This window comes from Nannizzia gypsea, genomic scaffold (genome assembly GCF_000150975.2).
Source record: "Nannizzia gypsea CBS 118893 supercont1.4 genomic scaffold, whole genome shotgun sequence".
Classification (NCBI taxonomy): domain Eukaryota; kingdom Fungi; phylum Ascomycota; class Eurotiomycetes; order Onygenales; family Arthrodermataceae; genus Nannizzia; species Nannizzia gypsea.
In genome coordinates, this window is record NW_003345198.1 from 297,027 (window position 1) to 317,429 (window position 20,403).

Genomic DNA, 20,403 nt, shown 5'->3' on the forward strand with positions numbered 1-20,403 from the left:
CCATACCCTCCGTACACCAACGGATGCCCCCGGGGGTATGTAAATTATGCTACAACATCAGCTAGTGGAACTTTTCACTATTATCATGACTATCACGGAGGTGTTCCAAGCTTATGCTGCTCAGTCTCCTGACCGTTGGAATATTTGAAGGAGTCTCAACGCCACATCCCTATTCTCATTCTTTGCCCTTTTTGCCCTCTTACGCAATCTATTCCCTCGATGGCACTTACCAGGTCAGCAACTAACTGTTCACAATACAACCGTTCTTGAACGATCGATCAGTGCCGCTCAGCCGTTAAGTGGCCCGCCTTACACGCAGGCAAACAACGTATATAACAAAGAAATCACCATTATATGCACAAACTCATATACATTTTCACCCACAGTGCTCGAAATATAACATCTTTTTGCATCAGTTGGCATAACTGTTTACGTCTGGTGACAGTTACGGTCTACTCAACTTAATCAAGGTCAATAAAAAGCAAGATTATTTGCTCTAACATGGCTTCAACAAAACATACGCAGTCACTACCACCAATTGCCCCAAAATATGGCATGCCAAAGCTGTCAAGTTTAGCCAGGGGATGGGACCTGGAACCCTCTAAGCTTAAAATGCCGACAAGGGTACGTTTACCTCCAAGGTCAAAGACAGGCTGCTGGTAAGCAGGATCTGAGCCCAGCTGCGTTCTACATATGTCAACTGAACCACTTTACCTAACAATTTCCCGTGAATATAGGACTTGTAGGGTAATTATCACCCTGTTGCTTCCTTTTTCTACATACAAAAATTCAGAAGAGCTCACTTTTCTGGTTTTGATTATACGTATAGGCACGAAAAGGTAAGGAGCTCTATCAACCTATATTGTTACTCACAGCTGCTAACGTTTTTTCCAGTAAAATGCGACGAAGGTCATCCAAGATGTGGTGTATGTACTTACGCAAGATTTCTCTCCCTGTTATGCTTGTCCTAAACAAATCTATAGCAATGCACCCGACTAGGCCATGAATGCGACTATAGCCCAAGGCTATCATTCCGAGATGATACACTAAAAGTCATGGAGCGGATGCAAGACGTTTCCATCTCTGGAAATGCGGTGTGGGACTGTATGCTCATCCTCCTATAATCCGCATCATGTTGCGCAGCTGACACGCCAAACAAGCATCCTCATCCTCACCGTCAGAAGGAAGCTCCGGCTCAACCACCAGCTCGATGACCGATGACACCCTCCCCCCGTTTGCTTCATTGACCACAGACATAGAGCGGGAAATGAAAGCAGAATGCTATCGCCCTGGGACATACCATGTTGTGGTAAACCCGGAGAGCTTTGCAAATCTCACAGACGATAGCGAAGATTCGTACGACGAACTTCCTTGTACCAAAAATGCTACCAAGCCTTGCCATAAGAGAAATATTTCCAGGTCTCGACCTCGATCATCAACAGAATCGACAGACCCGAATGTGGTGATCCTAGCTAAATTCGAGGACTCTATGGCTTTAAACACAAGCTATTGGAAATCAATACGATCATCCCCATTGACTGTCACATCCAGGTCCAAGTCACCCGAGGATTACGAGGATAGCAAGCTAGAAGGGCCCAACAAACCAAAGCACCCGATATTTATTGGGTCAATTGGCAACTTAGAAGATGCAAAGCTACTGAGTCATTTCAGAAGCGTGGTGTGGAAACACCTCGTTCAAGGAGGGCTCGAGCATAGTCATGTACACCCCAGCCATGTCCATATGCCTGGAGCTGATATCTTCGAGAAGGAAGCTGCTAACTTTCTACCTGTGAGTTTCTAATGCTTTCCCCTTATATACCAATGAACGTAGCTAAACATGTTTTTTACTTCATAGCTTTTTCATGCCATGATGGCCGTTTCGGCTTTAAGTTTGTCACGCCAGGATCCATCAAAAAGTATTGATTCACTGCAGCACTATCAACAAACGCTTCCATTTCTCCAGACAAGTATGAGAAGTCATCAAGATCTATCATCAGATGGAGTATTTTTGACGCATTTTCTCCTCCTGATATATGAGGTATGTGCATCCCATTGACCCTTACTTCTTTTAACTCCCTGTAAGGTGCGCTTACATCTATTTATTTCTTCTTAGATTGCTGCCGCTGAACCTGGTGGTTCGAATCTCTGGTCTCATCATATCCAGCGATTAATACGGATTTGCTATATGAGGGGCGCAATATTACAAAGAGAACCATTCCCATTTGTCGTTTGGTGGATCTGTTGGATTGACCTTTACGCATTGTTCAGCGGAGCTGGCACCGGAGACTTTGTGCGTAACTTGCTAGCTCACGATATGATACCAGCCGCCCTGTCACAACTATACCCTATTGGCGACGATGGCAAAAGCATAATATACCCTGGAGAAGAGCATACTCTCCCGGTGATGCTCCGCCTAAACCGAGATACATTTATACTCGCTATCAGGCTTGGTATCCTTGCAGCTGACTGTCGGCGAGACACTGTCTCCCAGACCTTTCCAGACGGGTCAATGGGCTATTCTTTACTTGGGCGTGCTGCTAAAGAGAAGCGTCTTTTTGATATCCAGCAGTCTTTCATCCAAATGTGGACAACTCCCCGAGTGTCTTTATTCCAACAACAGGTACATCAGCTGCCACCCCGTTCAAAGGAAGTATTTCAGCATGTAAGTTCCGCCTGCTATACCGCTCCTACTTCTTATCCGATCAATCACATCTACATTTCGCTCCATTTCCGTTTTTCGGTCTCAGCGCAACCCTTGAAGTTATGCTAACCTTCATGAAATGAAATTAGTGTTCAACACTCTTCCATAGCTGCATGAATACTCCTACACCAACATGTGGCCTAACCAAACCGCAGAGACCGGTAGTTTATCGGCCCTAGACATCGATCAACGTATTTCTGCTATCCTCTCCATTGCCAACGAGATCAATAGCATGGGGAGGTACGATCTTCGATTCATCATATTCCCTACCTTCATTGCTGGAGTCGCAGCTACATCACCTACGCATAAGATGATAGCACTTGATATATTGTCTAGCTTCGAAACAAATGAGGGAGTTGGCCGTAATGTGGCCACCGCTCGTCAGTTATTGCAGACAGTATATCAACATCAAACGAATGGGTATATGAGACGTGGCCATGCATTTGATGTTGACTGGCTTGATATCATGACGAAGCAAGGGCTACAAATGGTCAATTTTGGCCTATAAATGAGTCATCCCTATCTTTTTTATTTTCTTCGGCTTCTTTTTTTTATTTTATTGGCTTATTCCCCTCTAAACTTTTTGAAAGCATTTTGGCATGATTGGTGTTAACGGTGTCGGCTTGGAATTACTGAACATTCGGGCATGGAAGCGAAGCATTTGGGCTTTATTTTTGTACGGCATTTCACAACTTATCTTCATTGTATATGTTTTCCAGAACTCGAGGTTTTTTAACAGAGTGGGCTACTTCTCGTGTCTCAAACCTCAATGCAGCCTAAGCATTATTTAACCTAATTCCGAGACAATAATACCACTCCAGAAGACATTACTCAGGGTACATTCAATTTAGCCAAGCACCCCGTGAATTCATAAGTCGTGCGGCGGTTAAGTCTTTTGCTTGCCCGAGCAGGTGAGGGAAATGAGCCCTAACGAGGGCGCCACTGTCTCTTATATCCATTCCAGAGGCTGCAAGACACCCGAGGAACTAGATAGTACGTTCCGGCCAGCAGGCGGAAAGACTAGCCTGTGTCAGTATTTAGACTAAACTGAGTGCCACTATAGATGGCTCGATATGAATAATCAGAATCGCTGCTAAACCATTAGGAAGCAACGTTTCTTGGGTCAAATATTCTATATGGAAAGGGGATAACCGATCGGCCTGTCCTTTCAAAAAAGAGATCGACAAAGGCGGAAAAACGGCCGGTTAAGCATCTCCCACTGTCAGCGGCTGCAGCACGGTTGGTTGTACTCCGTAATGAGCAGACATAACTAGTTAACCAGTTATCGCCCCTTAAGCCGTTTGGTTGACTACCTAGGTGCCTAGGTACTACTTCCAAGGCATCATAACACTCAAAGAACTCCATCTACCAACCACTACGAACGAGTCAGCGAAATATGCCATCTCGCACAAATGGAAATGCTCAAAACGATTTATCCAAGGATGAAAAGGAGAAATAAATAACTACCTAGACCTTGATGTAAGAACAAATGATAGCTACTATGAGAGTTTGCGGCGTTTGTCCCGATTGGGAAATTTCCAACGTCCACTATGACTTTGTGAAAAACCGCTGACTCTCATCTGTGCAGCTTCGATCTTCCAACATTGCATTGTCGCTTTTTGCATGATGAATATGCTTGCAGGGTTCCCGGCGCTAAGGCGGCCTGCTCCTGAATAGGCCGGACGAATGAAGAGGCATGCGACTTCGATGCGTGGCCCGCCAGTGGCTGAAGGCTTCATCCTTAGACCAATCGCTGGCTGCAGACGCAAGTTGTCAGGTTTCATGTTGGGCCATGATCAATCTCCCGACGAGCATCCAATCATCTCGTCTGCGGCCTGTGTAGCCGCCAGCTTTTACCCTTGGCGTTAACTTGGCCGTCTATCACACGAAGCTCCAGGGAGGGACGGCCGCAGGCAAGGGAGAGTCGCTCTTCGTCGAGCTGAGGGTTGCCACTGATATTCTGGCATACAACCGCCCCTTTCTGCCCTCTCTTCACCTTTCCTCAAGATAATCATATCCAAAGTGACTTTACACGTCTTCTGTTGCTCTGGAAGACTCCGGCATCAAGGCTCCTCCCCACCTTAACTGACGACCGTTTTCCCCCGCCTAACGGTGGCTGCTCGCCGATTTATCACAATCTACGAAAAAGGGCTGATTTGCGCCGGCGTGATAAGGCCAGATAAAGCATTTGTTTATAGATCTCGATGACTCTAAGACAAGCGCAATGAGCTCTAGTCAAAATACCGGTAAGGGAGGGGACGAGATGTTCCTCAACTCTCCCTCTGGCCATGAACACCCGGTTGTCTCGCCTCTTCGAGTTGCAAAACGAGGCACTCCGTCACCTGCCCCCAGCAGCTCATCAAATCCCCAAGCAGACCGTCAGGTCTCATCCCAGCCATCGGTGTCCTCGTTGCCTTATCCTGATGACCGAAGGACGCAAGATCAGCAATGGAATCAGAATAATGGCCCTCAGCCGAGTGAATCAAGACAGCCCGGTCAAACCTGTTACTCGCCTGTCTCGCTCTCTTCACCAGCGTCCAGCAATGCAGATATTCCTGCAGCTTTAAAACCGCAGGACAGGCGCGATCCCAAGCAGGCCCAGTCCAGCCTTGCGGAGAGAAGAGGTGCGGCTGGGCCAAAACAACTGGAGTCACCTACAGCTGAGAGCCCCGATAAGGAAGGCCTCTTTCAGCGTCTTCCACAAAGGGCCGCTCCTCAACAGCCCAGTGCTTCTACTCAAAATAATAACCCCTCGGTTGTTGTGAATCCATACCCTGAATACCACCAGCAGTATTGGCCGCCTCCTACACAGCCGGGCCAATCGTCTAGCAATCTTCAGGCGCCAACTAGCTCCATAAACCGAATCGATTCCACCGCTTCTACATCTACAACCAAAGCCCAGCGTGGCTCTCCTCCGCCACCAGAAACCCCGATAGTTGGACCTGGACAACAGCCGAGTTCGGATATTGAGGCACGTTATGCCGCTTCTGGAATCGCTGGTGCGGCAACACTCAGCAGCATTCATGCACACAATCATGCGGCGCAGCAAAGAGCGCAACAATACAGCGGCCTTCCAGGAAGAAGCAACCCGCCAGCTATACAGCACGCTGCAGTTGCACCACCGCGTCCATGGACTCCGACTGAACAGCCGGGGACTGAACCCCACGGTCCTCCAAGAATCTATCAAGGTGACTCGGACGTCACTCCTGCCCCAGTTACTGAAGCGCCCACCAGCCAACTCCCCAGGCCACCACAACCCATCACTACCGCTCCCACGGCTCCCACTACTACTGCCACCGCTAATAATAATCACAACCTTAATAATAATAATCCACAAGGCCAACTAGAAGATGATTTCCAAAGACTGAATATGACTGCCTCCCCACCTCCAGCATATTCAAGCGTAATGGGCGGACAGAATATAGGATACCCTCAAGAAAAGTATGGTGGGCCTACCACTCAATACCCACCTATAGCTGGGTCAGTGGCTGTCACCGGCCCTCCGTCAGTAGCTGGTTCTCAGCCATCAATACAGAGCCATCCCGCGTTTGCAAACGACTCCCGTCAAGGCCATACCGGAACTCCAAGCCAGCATAGTTTCCCAAGCGGACCATCCGCATTTCCATCATCATCGAAGCAAAGCGAGCCTTCTTCGGCACATCCCGGGCCTGGGCCAGCTTCTCCGCCCCCTCTTCCAGAAGGCTGGATAGCCCACTTGGACCCTAACTCTGGTCAATACTACTACATTCATTTGCCCACACAATCTACCCAGTGGGAATTCCCCAAGGGTCCCACGCCGCTTAATCTTAATGAGACTCCTATGTCTCCTGGCCACAGTACATTTGGTGGACATGGGCTAACATCTCCTGGACTCTCCTTTGCAAAACCCTTAGCATCTCCGGCTTTGTCTGCATTTGGACAACCCTTAGCTTCCCCCGCGCTGTCTGCCTTTGGCCAGCCTATGCCTTCTCCAGGTTTACCAATGACTCCCGGATATGATGGCAGTGCTATGGGAATGAACAGTGGCTTCGTGGGACCGCCTCCGGCAAGTGGTGTGGAAATGTATAAAGTTGCTCCTACGAACGGTGTATATTTCGGTCCGTATTTGCGGTATACCAACATGGACATGGAACGGGGCCTTTGGCTAGGCTCAATTTTGCTTGTGACCGACGCATCCCAGCCCCCAACGATCCATATACACAAGAGCACTGATTTGTCACCAAATCCAAGACAGCTTCAGCCAGCACGCATTGCCAGCCATCAGCGATGGATATTCTATAAATATAGCATTGACCTACAAATGGATGATCACACCTCTCATAAGTGGACGTACGCTATTACCTCCCACCTTGGCTGCACGCGTTACGAATTCTTAGTCGCTGGGCGACACGAGACAGCATGGAGGGTTGTGGCGACTTCAGGTAATGACTTTGCTTTGAATATAAATGCGAATGAAAGATCTCGTTTGGGTGGAGTGGGTTACATGTGGAAAGATATCATGCAAAAACACGTTGAATGCGGCGGATTCCACGCCCAGCTATGCCTTGGAGGGCAAATCAACGCTGATCGGCTATGGAGAGAGGTCCCATCTCTCAAACAATGGCTAGCCATCAGCGGCAAGGAGGCGAGGAAAACAGCGCCATGGACAGCTGCACTAGAAGAGGATGTAACACACGCCTACTTCCACTATTATACCAGCCATTTTGACCAACCGCATTTGAGGGAGGCTTTTGCTCAGTTACCTCATGTTTCCCAAGTCGATGACCACGACATGTAAGCGTCTAACCCCGTTATATTAGCCGAGAGTGTACTAATATACTGTGTAGTTTTGATGGTTTTGGCTCATACCCCGACCATATGCAGTTTTCTAACATGTTTAAAAATATCGGTCGACTTGGTATTGAAATGTACCTCCTTTTCCAGCACCATACAACCCTAGAGGTTTTGCGACACGTCGTCGATGACTCCGATCTGTTTACTATCACTGGAACGGGCTGGCATTTTATTAAGTATCTTGGTCCCGCTATTGCAGTTGTAGGTCCCGATTGCCGGTCAGAACGGAACCCTCACCAAGTACTCGCTGGCCCAACATACCAAGGCATCTTCCCCAAAGTTGCTACACTCCCTCCCAGTGTCCAGCATTGCATCTGGATGGTTTCCGTACCCCTGATTTACCCACGCCTGGAGTCGGCAGAGCATTTCGTCCAGACCGTCGCTACCGGCAAAAAGGCCGTCACTGGGGCTTACAACATGCTTGGAAGGGTCACGAGCTCTGTTGCCGGTGTTGTCGGTGCTAAAAACGCTGTAGGGTCAGGATTTGATTCTGTCAAACGGGCAGTGGGAAAATCCGGTCTGATGGGCAGCGTATTGAGTCCATTTGGTGAAATTGATATCTTCGATGAACTGAAAGACCAATGGACCCATGAATCGAAGGTAGGTGTTGAAATATCCGCATTTCTGTACCTTTTCAAAGATTATGGCTCACACAAATGATATATAGGATCTTGAGAGAACATATCTCATCCGCACTCTTCAGGGAATTGCACACCAGCGAAACATCAGAATGACATTCCTCTCTGGTGCAGTAAACTGCTGCGGAGCCGGACTCGTTCATGACCCGTCACACCCCACGGATCACAAAACAATGTATCAAATCATTTCTTCCGCAGTAGTGAATGCTCCTCCCCCGTCATACATCCTCAAACTTCTCCACGGAAATAACAAACCCCTCTATATACCCACAAACGGTCAGCGATCCGTCGTCGCTCAAGTTTCGGATACAAAGGAGGACATGATGGAGCTTTTCCAGACCGATGTCTCTGGCCAACCAAGAGAACATCGCAAGCTTATGGGCAGAAGAAATTACGTTGCAATTGTTGGATACGATCCAGACGCTGTTCAAGCCGCATACAGCGGTTTGCAGTCCCCTATGTACCCACCCAACAGCTCTGCCGCTGGCTCGTTCCCGAAATTGAGCCTTGCTGTGGACTTTTTGGTGCAGGGCGAAGGATCATTCGGCAATGTGGTCAAGTTTGGACCTGTTATCGTTCCTAGCTTAGAACTAGGCAGGTAAATGTATGCAAAGGAACGGTATGTTAATATGGTAGATAGGGGGACCATTTATATATCCATATGCCAAGTTGATTTTGCTGGCGAATTTCTTTGATATATCCATCTTTCTTACGAAGCGTCTGCTATTTTTGCCTTCTAGCGATATTACACCATGTCTTTTTTATTTTTCAAGTACCTTTTTGCATTTGGGTTTCTATTTGGTATTTTGATATGAATTTTCGATGTATATTCTAGAATTATGCCTCATCTAAGCTGCTTAAACTATATAAAATGGAAATTATTGACAAAGAGTTAATTTGCGCTTGGAATTTCACATATAACCAAAGAGCTAAACGGTACATGGGTATATCATACTACTTCCAAAAAAAAAAAAAAAGACATGGGGTATCTTGAAAATTCCTAAATATCCGAAATGTCCTGAAATAATTTATTCACGCATTGTCATGGCCAGGAATAAGCCATTTGAATTTCCACCAGGATGTTTTCTTCTCGCTTTTATCGGGGGAACCAAAGAGGTTTGGAAAACATATGCCAACCCTATGGAAATAATCACGGTGGGCAAAGAAAAGCTCCCAAGGCTTAATCATCTCAGAATCAACCTCAGAGTCTAGGTTTTTGGAATCAAGTGGACTCTGGTCGCTGTCAAAAGATGACCACGGCAGTGCATCCCGTAGCCTACGGGTATATTCTTTCTCCTGCTCACTAATGCAAGTTGGGTCAGTAGGCCCGTGGCAGACACGTAGATCGGTAATAGATGGAGGAACATCGATCTTGGTGATGAAAATTTCACCTGAATGCATCCGATAATCCAAGTTAGGCGGCGGAAGGAGAGGAACAGGATCATTAATATGGGTTATGCGGCGATACGGGAGATGAAGGTCAGATGCGGGGCCTTCACTCGAGGGAGCCGTCGAGTTAAGGCCAAACACCCTATCAAAATAATCCGCCAATGCCTGGTTCCCTATTCGGGGCTCACCAAATGTGGTTACATGAGGGTTCCAGCCTCGCAGCTTAAACTCAAGACTTCCGAAGGCTGCTACTGCACCACCAAGCGAGTGGCCTGTCACAACCAACTGGTAATCTGGATATTTCTTCATCGTTTCTATAAGCTCAGGTATTATCTCCGGCCGCGTATTCTCCCACGAACGCATGAAACCACCGTGTGCCGTGCAGTCATGACATTTTGCGTGAGTGGGGTCTGTTCCATTCGGATAAGGCATGTAAACCTGTGGTGCAACGGAGAGGTCTGCTATCGCATTTACAATAGAATATGTTCCCCGAAATGAAACTATTATCCTCTTAGGCGACGGAGGGTGGGAAAGGGCGACGTAACCGCAGGAATCGGAAAGCAGAGGGCCGGTGTTCCAAGTCTAGAGAGTAAGGTAAGCATAATCTGCACCACTACTATTTCTCCCAGATACTGAAAAACAGCCTACCTTTACTAGTTCAAAGTGCGGGAACTGCTCACAGAGCCCGGGGCAGCTAAACGGTTTAGTTATGCCCCAGTTCCCAACACAGTACGCTATATCGACGACTTTAGCGAGCTCCTCAAGTTCCTCAAAGAGAGCTTTTGACACTTGGCGTCCATTATTTTCAAGGTGTGGCACGCTATAGCGCTCATCATCTTGCGCAACCCGACCAGCCGTGGTTGCTACAGGTAGAAGGGAGTGCAATATCGCAACAGCTAAGCAGAGAATGCCGACACGAGCCATGGTTAGCTATAGTATAAGACCAAACATAGAGAGTGGGTGAGATAAAGATGGAATCCATCACACGAAGCGCACTGCTACTTTATAAGCGCAACGCCCACCAACGTGATGCGTCCCGGATCTTTCTATCACGAACCAGCGAAAATCGACTGAGACGAAGTCGAGAGAAAGTCACGCTGATGTCATCAGCTGACTTAATCAGGGAGCCGCATCTAACCTTAACTTAATTTTACTTTAATTCTTATCAAGTCAACTATTGAAATCTAACCCAGGGATCTTCTAACTAGCGAGCGTTGTAGCCATCGTCATTGATCTAGCTAGGAAGAGGTATTCAGAGACTGCCACGATGACTGTTGAGCTGTTACACATCCCAAATAACAACTCTGCCATCAACACCGCTAGCTGTAGTCGTAGTTAGTACGTGAAACATAGAGTGAACATAATAGTGGGAACTTACAGCTGATCTTCTTAACAGAGCCACCATTCTCAGAGTAGACCCTAAGGGTAGATATGGTGTTTTGGTGAACACTTTGGAGCTTAGAGTCGTCCTTGGTGCTACCCTTCAAGTCCATCTGCCTGAATTTGTTGAGGGCGGACTCCTCAGCAACAGCACCTCTGGCGGCTCCTTTAACCTCGAGTGATCCAGCTAGCTTCCAACCAGCTTCGTCTCCATTCAGACGATAAATTTGGCAATCCTATTGTTATATTATATATTAGCTCAAGGTCCAACGTTAACGAAACATAAAGGAGGAGGGTATTCTTACGTGTCCGGCGGCGACTATCTCATTCTCATTAATCCAAACCAAACTCATGAATGGTAGCAGCCTCGTGCTAATGTTCAACATAGCACGAGGAGGCTGATCTGGGCCGGAAGGGTATACGACAGTAACGCTGCTGTCATGACAAGTAAATGCCAGTGCATCACCACTTGGGGAAAATGCACAGCCATGGACCCATCCAGCGGAGTCATTCAAGTACTCTCCACAGTTGGTGTTGAACGGAACTCTCTCACCCCAAACACTAGGTTCTGGGCGCTGGTCGATTCCCTTGATGTAACTGGAAAGCACTCTGCAGTGTGAATCCGTCGAGCCAGTTGCGAGGAAGACGGAGTTGGGATGCCATCCAAGAGTGGTTATGGTACTTCGAATCGGCTTCTTCAAGTGTTTCGAGATCCACCAGTCATTCTCCTCTTCAAAGTAGCACACTGCAACAACGCGGGCGCCTGATCCAACCGCAAACTTCTGCTCGGAAGGAGACCAGCGAACGAATGTGGCGGCACGGTTGATTCGGAGAAGTACGAGAGTGGGCTTCCATCCAGACCCAGTCTGTTCCCATACGTAGGCATTTCTGTCTGTAGCGTGGCATCCGTAGTTTAGGAGCTGTTACCTCAAAGCAGGGGTTGAGTTAGGCAACTGGGCCATACCTTGGGAACAGGTCACGATCTGTCCACTCTTGGGAGCAACGTCTACACTGGTAACGGTCTTATCATGTCCTTTAAGCTCCTCTTTCAAGGTGTAATTGCTACCTGAGGCCTCATAGAGCTCGACAACGTTATCTTTGGCCACTGCGAGAGTGCCTCTATCCGATGAGAACGAGTGGTCGGCAATCGGCCGGTGAAAAAGGTGGTGGGCTTCGGGGGGTGCCATGACGTCCAGACAATGCGATAGGAGGAGCTCTCTACTATCGCCTTGCTTTCTTCAATCAATCCATACAATAGCAGCAACAACAATCCGTTGTCTTCGTCGTCTTCTTCTTCTTTGCCTTCTGTTGTTTCTTATCACAAAAGCCCCCGCGACGTCGTAAGTAGCTTATGTAATACTAGCTACTATGTCACGTGAAAGTTTTCTCCGTCCACAAAGCTCGAAAGCTTCAAAGCAAAAAAGCGACGTTCAACTGTTGATTTTGAGATCTCTCACGCCAGACAAATAGAATTCCTCGAGTTGAATCTACATATACACTCAGATTGGAAGAGAAACCTCCATTTCAGTTACTGATTTTTGACAATGGCCTCCAAAACTGCCCCTACCAACGTTGGCGCGCCAAATCAGACGTGAGTTGGGAGCAAAGCAAGCCTGAGATACCTATCTATAATGATGGTGTAAGGAACTGACTCTACACAGACTATACTGTACAAACCTCCCCGATAAGATCAAGAAACCTGACTTGAGGACGGCTCTATATACACTTTTCTCTACTTATGGCGCGGTCCTCGATGTTGTGGCCATGAGATCGAAGGGTATGCGCGGGCAAGCACACATTGTGTTCAGGGACGTCCAAACGAGCACACAGGCGATGAGAGCGCTGCAAGGTTTTGATTTCTTTGGAAAAGAAATGGTACGCATTTGACAGTTGGGGGAAGTTCAAAAGAACGACTTGCTAATCTAGAGCTCCCGTAGAAAATTGTTTACGCCAAAGGGAACTCGGATATAATTGCAAAGCTTCGCGGCACTTTCAACCCATCAGGCATGAACGAAGACCAAGGAATATCAACAGAACTTCAGAAATCCATCTTTAACGCTCCGCCGTCTGCAGCAACTGCCACTCCGTCCGTGCCACCTAAGCCAGCCAACGGCGAGGCTGCCGAGCCAGCAGCACCGCAGGGTGTAAAACGGACCCGAGAGGAAGAGAGCGATGGCGAAGCGCCTATGGATGAGGAGAGTGACGTGTCTATGGAAGCATCGTCCGATGAGGATTAAACGTCGCATGATCCATCAAGAAACAGATCCGCAGCTCGGTAAAGAAAAAAAGGAGGGAGTGGTCAAAAGCAGAAACCACTTCCGAGCGTCCATCATGAATTCTCTGCTTGTGCAGCAACCTTCAGCGGGACATTTAGCCCGACACAATTCCCTATCAACCCTATCCATAACAGCAGATATGTCTCAGTCGTCTGCTCCTTGTCTCCCGCTACACTCTTTAGCGCCTCGCTAGTAGCACACGGGTGGACGAAATATACCGGGATTCCGGTAACAGGGTGGTTCTTATCATTAGTTTTTGATGAGCTTTTGACTTTGAAGTAAGGAAGCCAAACTCAAGGATAGGACGTGGACTCACAGTGATGCTTACACCTCCCATGACTCCCACATCTCTCAACCCGGGCCTGGACTGTTCTGGAACTAACGAGTTATATATGTTGGGAAGCTCTTTCGGTCCACATGGTAGCCCCCCCGGCAGGAAGAAGTACAGCACAGGGACTTGATATGTTGGAGATAACATAACATTATACTCCACTTCACATTTGCTATTCGAAACTGGCAGCCGAACCAGGGCTTCCTGTATGTCAAAAGTTAGAATGGACTTCACCAGGCTAGGTTTATGAATAGGGAAGAGCTGCCAAACAGGGTCGTCCTCTATGTATTCTTCCGTCTCTTCTTCATCCTCAGTATTTGTACTCTTCTCCCCAACATCCGATGCAATCTCCTTCGTCGTAGAATGTATAGCCTGTTTATCAATATATCTCCTCACCACCAGGACAGCTTCGGGGCCCTGTATATCTTGTCAGCCAGTTCAGTTCTAGATGCAGACGTTTCCGTCCATATACGAGACAGGCCCATGGCCCAAAGAGCCAGATAGTGGAATAAATATTCATACACTCCGATCAAATCCGGCATTTGCCCATCCAAGGGGCTCGAGCTGGTCGTCGCAGCTATCAACCAAGCGTATAAATCCCTGACAGCTCTGCGAGAACTCATCGGGCGTAAGGAAGGGGAAATTTGACAGTTTCATGTCTGATCTGCTGAGCTTGGTGTTCGGTGTTCGGAATCTGCGACGTTGGCGATGACAGCCTGAGTATATTTTCCCTACACGGTCTCTAGGTAAGTAAATGCTGGATATAAAAATGAAGCTTTCGAATTGGGGTCAGAGGTTGGATGAACATCCAGTTGTGTTTTAATTTCTATAGACTAATTTAACCCAAGTAGTTAACTGATGGAGCCAACCGATATTAATCCGATAAGTGGCCTATGCAACGTTTACAAACCCAAATAACGGCTATACATCTATATCATCACGGGCATAACTATATATTGGGTGAACGTCATCGTATATGCCTTCACCACTGCTGGATCGGGTCTTCTACACCCAGCACTCCGTACTGCATTGCTCCAATGACGCCTACATCCTTTTCATATTTATCCCACTCGGCGACGAGGGCAGCCAGTTTGTCTGGGAATAGATCTCCCAGGTCCTTCGTCTCGCCTGGATCTTCACTTAGCTTGTATAGCTGCCATTTCCCGGGGCCGGCTGGTTTTGGGATATACAGCGCCTTCCAGTCTCCCTGGCGCACTGCCTGGCGGCCAAAGAGCTCCCAGCCGGTAACATGGTTCTCATCGTGGATGTGCTTCCGGTCTCCCCTGAGATATGGTAGCCAAGATGAGCCTCGCATAGGGTAAATCGGCTTGGATCTGTAAGTTGGGGCTGGGTGCTTAATGCCCGCCAGATCGAGGATTGTGGGAGCAATATCCATAACGGTGCCAAATGTATGATCTATCCCATCTTTCCCAGCCGTAAGAGGAGGATAGTTGAGAATTAATGGCACCCGGATGCCGCCTTCGCTGGTAAACATCTTATACAGCCGGGACGGAGCAGTGGCTGCAGACGCCCAGTGAGGTCCGTACCATATAAAGGAATTGTATGCGCCCAGGTTGTCGATGGAGTTGTCGTAGTACTGGTCTATATGCTCAAATATATTGTTCTGCACAACTGGCAGGGCTTCCAGAAGCGCTCCCTCCGCGCCATTGTCAGACATAAAGATGATAAAGGTATTGTCCATGTCTCCGGACTGACGGAGCTGGTCCAGGACGCGGCCAATCTGCGTGTCCATGCACTGGACCATCGCAGCGTACACTTCCATGCATCGAGACGAGAACCGGCGCTCCTCAGGGGTAAGATCCTGCCAGAACTTGGACATGGTACGGTTCCCCATGACGACCACGTCATGAGGCGCGGTGCCCTCTGGTATCAACCCAAGCTCTTCAAGCTTGCGAAGGCGTTTTTGGCGAAGAATTTCTGGGCCTCCGTCATAAATGCCCCGGTAGCTATCTATATCCTTTTGGGGCGCCTGCAGCGGCCAGTGTGGCGCTGAGAAGGGAAGATAAGCAAAGAAGGGCCTCTCTGCATCTTTCCCCCTGAGATACTCGATCAGCTTGTCCGTAAAGGCAATGCTGGAGTAGAAGTTCTCCCCCAGGTCCCTTGGCTCGATGCGCCTGTCATCTTCTACGTAGATGCTCGGGATATGTGACATCAAGCCGGGAGCCTTCTCGTCTGGATTCTGGAGCTGCGGTTCCCAGCCATAGTGATTTGCTGCTCCCTAAAACCGAATATCAAAAACACTCCATCTATTAGTCAACGAGACGGGACGAGGAGTGACAGCGGCACAGGCAAAAGTCAACAAAACAACCAGAATTAGAGCAAAGAAAAGCAAAGAAGAGAAACGAAAAAGAAGCAAAAAGGTCATACTGGAAGCAGAGAATATGATCGATCGAAGCCGCGTGCATGAGGCGTGTGATCTGGATCAAGCCCCAAGTGCCATTTACCAGCCATCAGGGTTTGATATCCTGCATCCTGCAAGAGTTCCGACAGGGCAACCACTCGGTTGTTCAAGTACCCTTCGTACCCAGGCTTGCCGCGTTGGAACTCTGTCTGGTTCTCGTTCATATTCCCCAGGCCAGCAATGTCTACATGTTTGATTTTGCGCGGATTGCTCGTCAGTCTCCCGCTAGGGGCCCAGCTTCTGCATATAAATACGGAGCGAATGGTTCAGGGGTTCAGCATTTACGGTTATCAGTGCCTGAAAGTAGCATCGAACGCGTGGGAGAGCAGGCAGCGGCCGCATGGAAATCCGTGAACCGCACGCCTCCATCGCTAGCGATGCTGTCGATGTGCGGCGTTTTGATCTCGCCGCCAAAGCAGCCGGCGTCTGAGAAGCCCAGGTCGTCGGCGACAATCACAAGGAAATTCGGTCGTGAAGGCATCTTCTTATTGTTCTGCTTCTTCTGGCTGTCAACGTCAACATGGATCTGACAGAGAACAGGGGGGACGAGAAAGGGCAAAGAGCAGCGTCTTATGTACAGAGTACAGGCGTACAAGCAGCTCGAGGATGAAAATCCTCCAGGGCTGATATATACACGAAGACGTGTTTCAACGCCCTGCAATGGCAGGGGATTTTGTCTCGGCCTTCTTGCATCGGACACTCCGCTCCCTGCTGTAAGGCGATTCATTATCCAGAGCACCCAAGAGGCCAACCGGGATTCGGGGTTTTGTTATGGAGTTTTGTCCACATCTATACACCTTTCCTCCACTCGCATCCATGCGTTTATTCGCACCCCCGAGCGCTAGAGGTCTCTGCATCTGGCAAAAGGGAGGCATGATGGAGGGAGGGAGGGATGGGACGAACCAAATTTACGGAGTACACTACGAGTTACTCTCCAGTCTTTTGTGGCTTGCAGGCGCTGTTGAGGCTGGCTGGGCCTAGTGCCGTTCTCCATCCCCCCTAACTAAGACGAAGGCTCGCACCATTCCGCCCACAGCTGGCAGGCAAAAACGAATGTTGGTGCTAGCTATCCATGATTCCAGCCTTCACACGGGAAGACAGCGGACCCAGCTCCGCTCGCTTCGGATCTGAAGGATCGCTCACATTTAAACGCTGCCTAGAGGCCGGTTAAGGTTGTGAGTCGCTGCACCAAGGGCATCGACTAGCCAGATGTTATGCTGTCTTGAGTGCTGCCGCCTCTTGATACGATACGGAGGTAGCGTGTTTATACGAACGACCGCCCAGTCCTGAACGGTTGGATGGTTAGTTGCTGTTAGGTAAAATTCTCTCGACCCCCTGCAAGGGCTCGACTCCCTCGCCTAAACTCGAAACGCATCATTATCCAAAATGAGCCAAAGTGAGGGATGGCTATTATACGAACGATCGCTTTCTCAACCAGCTTGATTCTGCGGTCAGACAACCGACCCCAGAGGTGCTAAAATACCTAAGTAGGGGGACCCGCTCCCTGTCTGCCAGCTATTTTGAGTGCTACTGTTGATGAAGTCTGGTTATGATCCTCGCTCGCACAGTTGTTTGACTGCCATCAGCATCTTGCGAGAGTTCAAAGCCGTGCTGCAGCTTCTAAACACCTTGAACGAGCTTCCATCACACTGAAGCTAGCATCATTTTTCCTTCATCTCCTGGTTAGCTAGTTATCGTCTTCCCTCCCAGTTCTAAGCCAGAAGATACAGCTAGCCCGACAAACCGCCATTTCCAATTTTTCTGGGACCCATGCCGTGACACGAAACTGTTCGCTGCACAGGCAGATCCGGACAAATATTATCTTTGCGTGGAAAGCAACGATCCCTATGAGCGGGTGTTGACAGGTGTGGATAGTTACTGGTGGCTTTATCGTGGAGCTGATCTCGCCATCGGCAACTTGCGCTCTCCACTAAGCCAAGTGCGATGGCGGCTCTTCTCTACAGAGACGTGACGGCGGCCGATGGCTCGGGGGCAGACGGTTCACAACGAGCAGTGAAGCTGTCGATATTATGCCTAGCCATGGCTGTTTTTGCAGGTATCCTCGTTGTTATCCGTTTTGTTGGCAGATACCTAAAGCGCTCCATCGGCGCAGACGACTGGACAATACTGGCAGCTTTTGTATGAAGACACCTAGCCTGCGTTGATTTCTACAATTGCTAACAAAGACATCAGGTCCTTGCAGTTCTTTACACTGCCATACAGATAACCTGTGAGTGGTGACTATACCAGAAGCATTCCGAAGCAAACCTGCTAATTACCCAAATCCATTTTTATAGGTGTACAACATGGCCTAGGGAAGCACACCTGGGACGTTTCTCCAGAGGATAAAGTGATAACATTAAGGGTAAGCTCTCTCCCTGCTTTTAGTTTTTTTTTTCACATACATTTTATTTTCATTTTTTTTTTTGCTTCTCTGCCCAGGTGTATTCAACTTAGATTTGATTCATGCTCATTATTCCTGGCTGGCAAATATAGTACTTGTACATTCTACAAGTTTCATACAAGATATCTCTTTCTCTCATCAAGATATCATTCCTCCTCCTCTTCGTACGGATATTTTACGTCCAGAAACTGTTTGTATGGACATGCTATGTGCTCATGGCAATAACAACGGCTTCTGGGATCGCCTTTACATTTCCCACTGTGTTCCAATGCAAGCCCATACGCGCATATTGGGACCGTTCCGTGCCACACAAATGCATCGAGAATGCACAATGGAGAGTGTCATATGCACTACTCAATGTTATCACCGATTTCTTTATCCTATTTCTTCCAATCCGAGAATCCATTTTACTTTTGTCCGGCAGAAGGGACAAAATACTAGTTATCTTTATCTTTTCCCTTGGCTTATTGTGAGTTAAACTTAAACCTACTCCCTACCCAGTTACTGTATACTGACTTATACCCTTCAGTTGCTGTGTAGTTAGCATTATTCGAACCACAACTATCTTCGGAACCTCTGACAACCATGACCCATTATGTGAGCCCCCTCCCAAAACCTCATTTCATGTTGCATGGCTAACGGTTACACAGGGAGTGTCGCCCTTATCTCGGTATGGAGTGCGATTGAGCTCAATACAGGCATCATAGTTGCCTGTTTGCCCATGCTCCGGCAGTCGTTCTTTATAATATTTCCAAGATCACCATCTAGCTTTGAAACCACGTCTTACAGCGTTGAGCACTTTCCGCACCGAATAAAGGACTATAGATCCAGCAAATCGGGCCCCACTTCGACCGCTTTAGGTGGAAGACACTCACGCTCAACTACCCGTAATGAGCATCTTTCCATGGGGGCTGTCCGGACGGATACAGACTATAACAAAACAATGACAGGCGGGAGGACAGAGAGCCAGGAGAGGATTGTGACCATGTAAAAGATACCCAGATGAGATACGACTGTACATATGCAGTAATCATTAATTTTATAACCGCACTATTCATACCCGACCCCAGTAAGGACATACCGTAAACTATAGCCGAGCTATAGATGTGCTTTTTTGTCTGGCCGTTGATCTCTAATGGAGCCAGCTGAGGATTTACAGTTATGGTTATGGAGCCTCGGCGGGCCGTAAGCCCGGGCCGAGGTTTCTCCACGCTCTTAATTTTTTGACCAGCGGGGCGGCTGAAGAGCAGAGGAAGTGTTAAGCGGACGATGACGAGTAATCCTACATTTTACAGCGGTACGTATAGAGAGTGTATGCGTTTTATATCAAGTGACTCATTGTGTAGCACAGTGGTGCGGCTGTATTTACAGATGTAACTCGCCAGCTAACTACAGGGGGCTTGTGCTGTGCTACACTGGGAGGAAGAGAGCAACGTCCTAAGATGAACAAACACAAGTGACAATATTCCTTTTAGTTATATGGTGTGAACGACCTTTTATCCCACAATTATAATATCCCTAGCAATAATACGAAATAATTTTCATCTCAAACTCCGAGAAAACACGTTACCTACCGGCGTATGGCTGGCAGTTCTAGTCAGGAGAAGCGATCTAAAACTTGACACCTAGCTTCCATCCGACACAGCAGGCTCGACTCCAAATAAAGCAACCTAGAGAGATAATATAGCAGAGAGTAGTCCATAATACAACTGGCCAATATCGCCCGCCGGTATGTTGGAGGAGACTGCCTGCAATCGGAATGCCCGTGAGAGTCCCGAATGAGACAATCGTATAACAGGTTGCATAGTATCTTCCATACTCATTCGTGTCACACAGCTGGCCCACGCATACTGGCGCCAGGGAGACATTGGACCCAGAAGCAAAGCCGAATATCAATGCAAACACAATCGACAGTGCTTTGATGGTTGGTGCCGATGAAGGCGTGGTGGTCAGCAGCGAGGCAGGGAGCCATAGGGTGATAGTCATGGCTGTGCAGACAACGAGAGCGGCAATCATGCTGTGAAACGGT

General features: G+C 48.2%; 9 protein-coding genes across 9 annotated transcripts in view; 4 read left to right on the top strand and 5 right to left on the bottom strand.

Moving 5' to 3' along the window:
- Window positions 1–501: 501 nt before the first annotated feature.
- On the top strand, window positions 502–3,209 carry MGYG_04749 (hypothetical protein; the record flags this gene model as incomplete). The annotated part of the gene is made up of 7 exons (XM_003172112.1): window positions 502–624; window positions 747–839; window positions 984–1,104; window positions 1,161–1,789; window positions 1,856–2,002; window positions 2,114–2,662; window positions 2,811–3,209. The coding sequence occupies 7 exons, from the start codon at window positions 502–504 to the stop codon at window positions 3,207–3,209; spliced, it is 2,061 nt and encodes a 686-aa protein (XP_003172160.1).
- A 1,716-nt stretch (window positions 3,210–4,925) lies between these two features.
- Window positions 4,926–8,774, top strand: MGYG_04751 (WW domain-containing protein; the record flags this gene model as incomplete). The annotated part of the gene is made up of 3 exons (XM_003172113.1): window positions 4,926–7,474; window positions 7,528–8,134; window positions 8,202–8,774. The coding sequence occupies 3 exons, from the start codon at window positions 4,926–4,928 to the stop codon at window positions 8,772–8,774; spliced, it is 3,729 nt and encodes a 1,242-aa protein (XP_003172161.1).
- A 430-nt stretch (window positions 8,775–9,204) lies between these two features.
- MGYG_04752 (feruloyl esterase A) lies at window positions 9,205–10,485 on the bottom strand (the record flags this gene model as incomplete). Its single annotated transcript, XM_003172114.1, has 2 exons — window positions 9,205–10,143; window positions 10,210–10,485. 2 exons carry the CDS (start codon window positions 10,483–10,485, stop codon window positions 9,205–9,207), a joined length of 1,215 nt encoding a protein of 404 aa, XP_003172162.1.
- A 358-nt stretch (window positions 10,486–10,843) lies between these two features.
- On the bottom strand, window positions 10,844–12,128 carry MGYG_04753 (Arp2/3 complex chain sop2; the record flags this gene model as incomplete). The annotated part of the gene is made up of 4 exons (XM_003172115.1): window positions 10,844–10,884; window positions 10,940–11,177; window positions 11,247–11,833; window positions 11,906–12,128. 4 exons carry the CDS (start codon window positions 12,126–12,128, stop codon window positions 10,844–10,846), a joined length of 1,089 nt encoding a protein of 362 aa, XP_003172163.1.
- A 357-nt stretch (window positions 12,129–12,485) lies between these two features.
- Window positions 12,486–13,178, top strand: MGYG_04754 (U1 small nuclear ribonucleoprotein A; the record flags this gene model as incomplete). Its single annotated transcript, XM_003172116.1, has 3 exons — window positions 12,486–12,532; window positions 12,603–12,816; window positions 12,879–13,178. The coding sequence occupies 3 exons, from the start codon at window positions 12,486–12,488 to the stop codon at window positions 13,176–13,178; spliced, it is 561 nt and encodes a 186-aa protein (XP_003172164.1).
- A 217-nt stretch (window positions 13,179–13,395) lies between these two features.
- MGYG_04755 (Atg10p) lies at window positions 13,396–14,205 on the bottom strand (the record flags this gene model as incomplete). The annotated part of the gene is made up of 2 exons (XM_003172117.1): window positions 13,396–13,965; window positions 14,071–14,205. The coding sequence occupies 2 exons, from the start codon at window positions 14,203–14,205 to the stop codon at window positions 13,396–13,398; spliced, it is 705 nt and encodes a 234-aa protein (XP_003172165.1).
- Window positions 14,206–14,530: 325 nt separating this feature from the next.
- MGYG_04756 (arylsulfatase) lies at window positions 14,531–16,451 on the bottom strand (the record flags this gene model as incomplete). The annotated part of the gene is made up of 3 exons (XM_003172118.1): window positions 14,531–15,787; window positions 15,937–16,154; window positions 16,256–16,451. 3 exons carry the CDS (start codon window positions 16,449–16,451, stop codon window positions 14,531–14,533), a joined length of 1,671 nt encoding a protein of 556 aa, XP_003172166.1.
- Window positions 16,452–17,914: 1,463 nt separating this feature from the next.
- MGYG_04758 (hypothetical protein) lies at window positions 17,915–19,636 on the top strand (the record flags this gene model as incomplete). Its single annotated transcript, XM_003172119.1, has 7 exons — window positions 17,915–18,109; window positions 18,164–18,200; window positions 18,268–18,335; window positions 18,467–18,843; window positions 18,904–18,971; window positions 19,025–19,361; window positions 19,534–19,636. 7 exons carry the CDS (start codon window positions 17,915–17,917, stop codon window positions 19,634–19,636), a joined length of 1,185 nt encoding a protein of 394 aa, XP_003172167.1.
- Window positions 19,637–19,985: 349 nt separating this feature from the next.
- MGYG_04759 (riboflavin transporter MCH5) overlaps window positions 19,986–20,403 on the bottom strand; it is a gene marked incomplete at both ends in the record, with an annotated part of 1,682 nt that continues 1,264 nt past the window's right edge. The window contains 2 exons of the mRNA XM_003172120.1: window positions 19,986–20,044; window positions 20,226–20,362. Of these exons, the coding sequence (XP_003172168.1) occupies window positions 19,986–20,044; window positions 20,226–20,362 (196 nt within the window). The remainder of the gene's footprint in view (window positions 20,045–20,225; window positions 20,363–20,403) is intronic.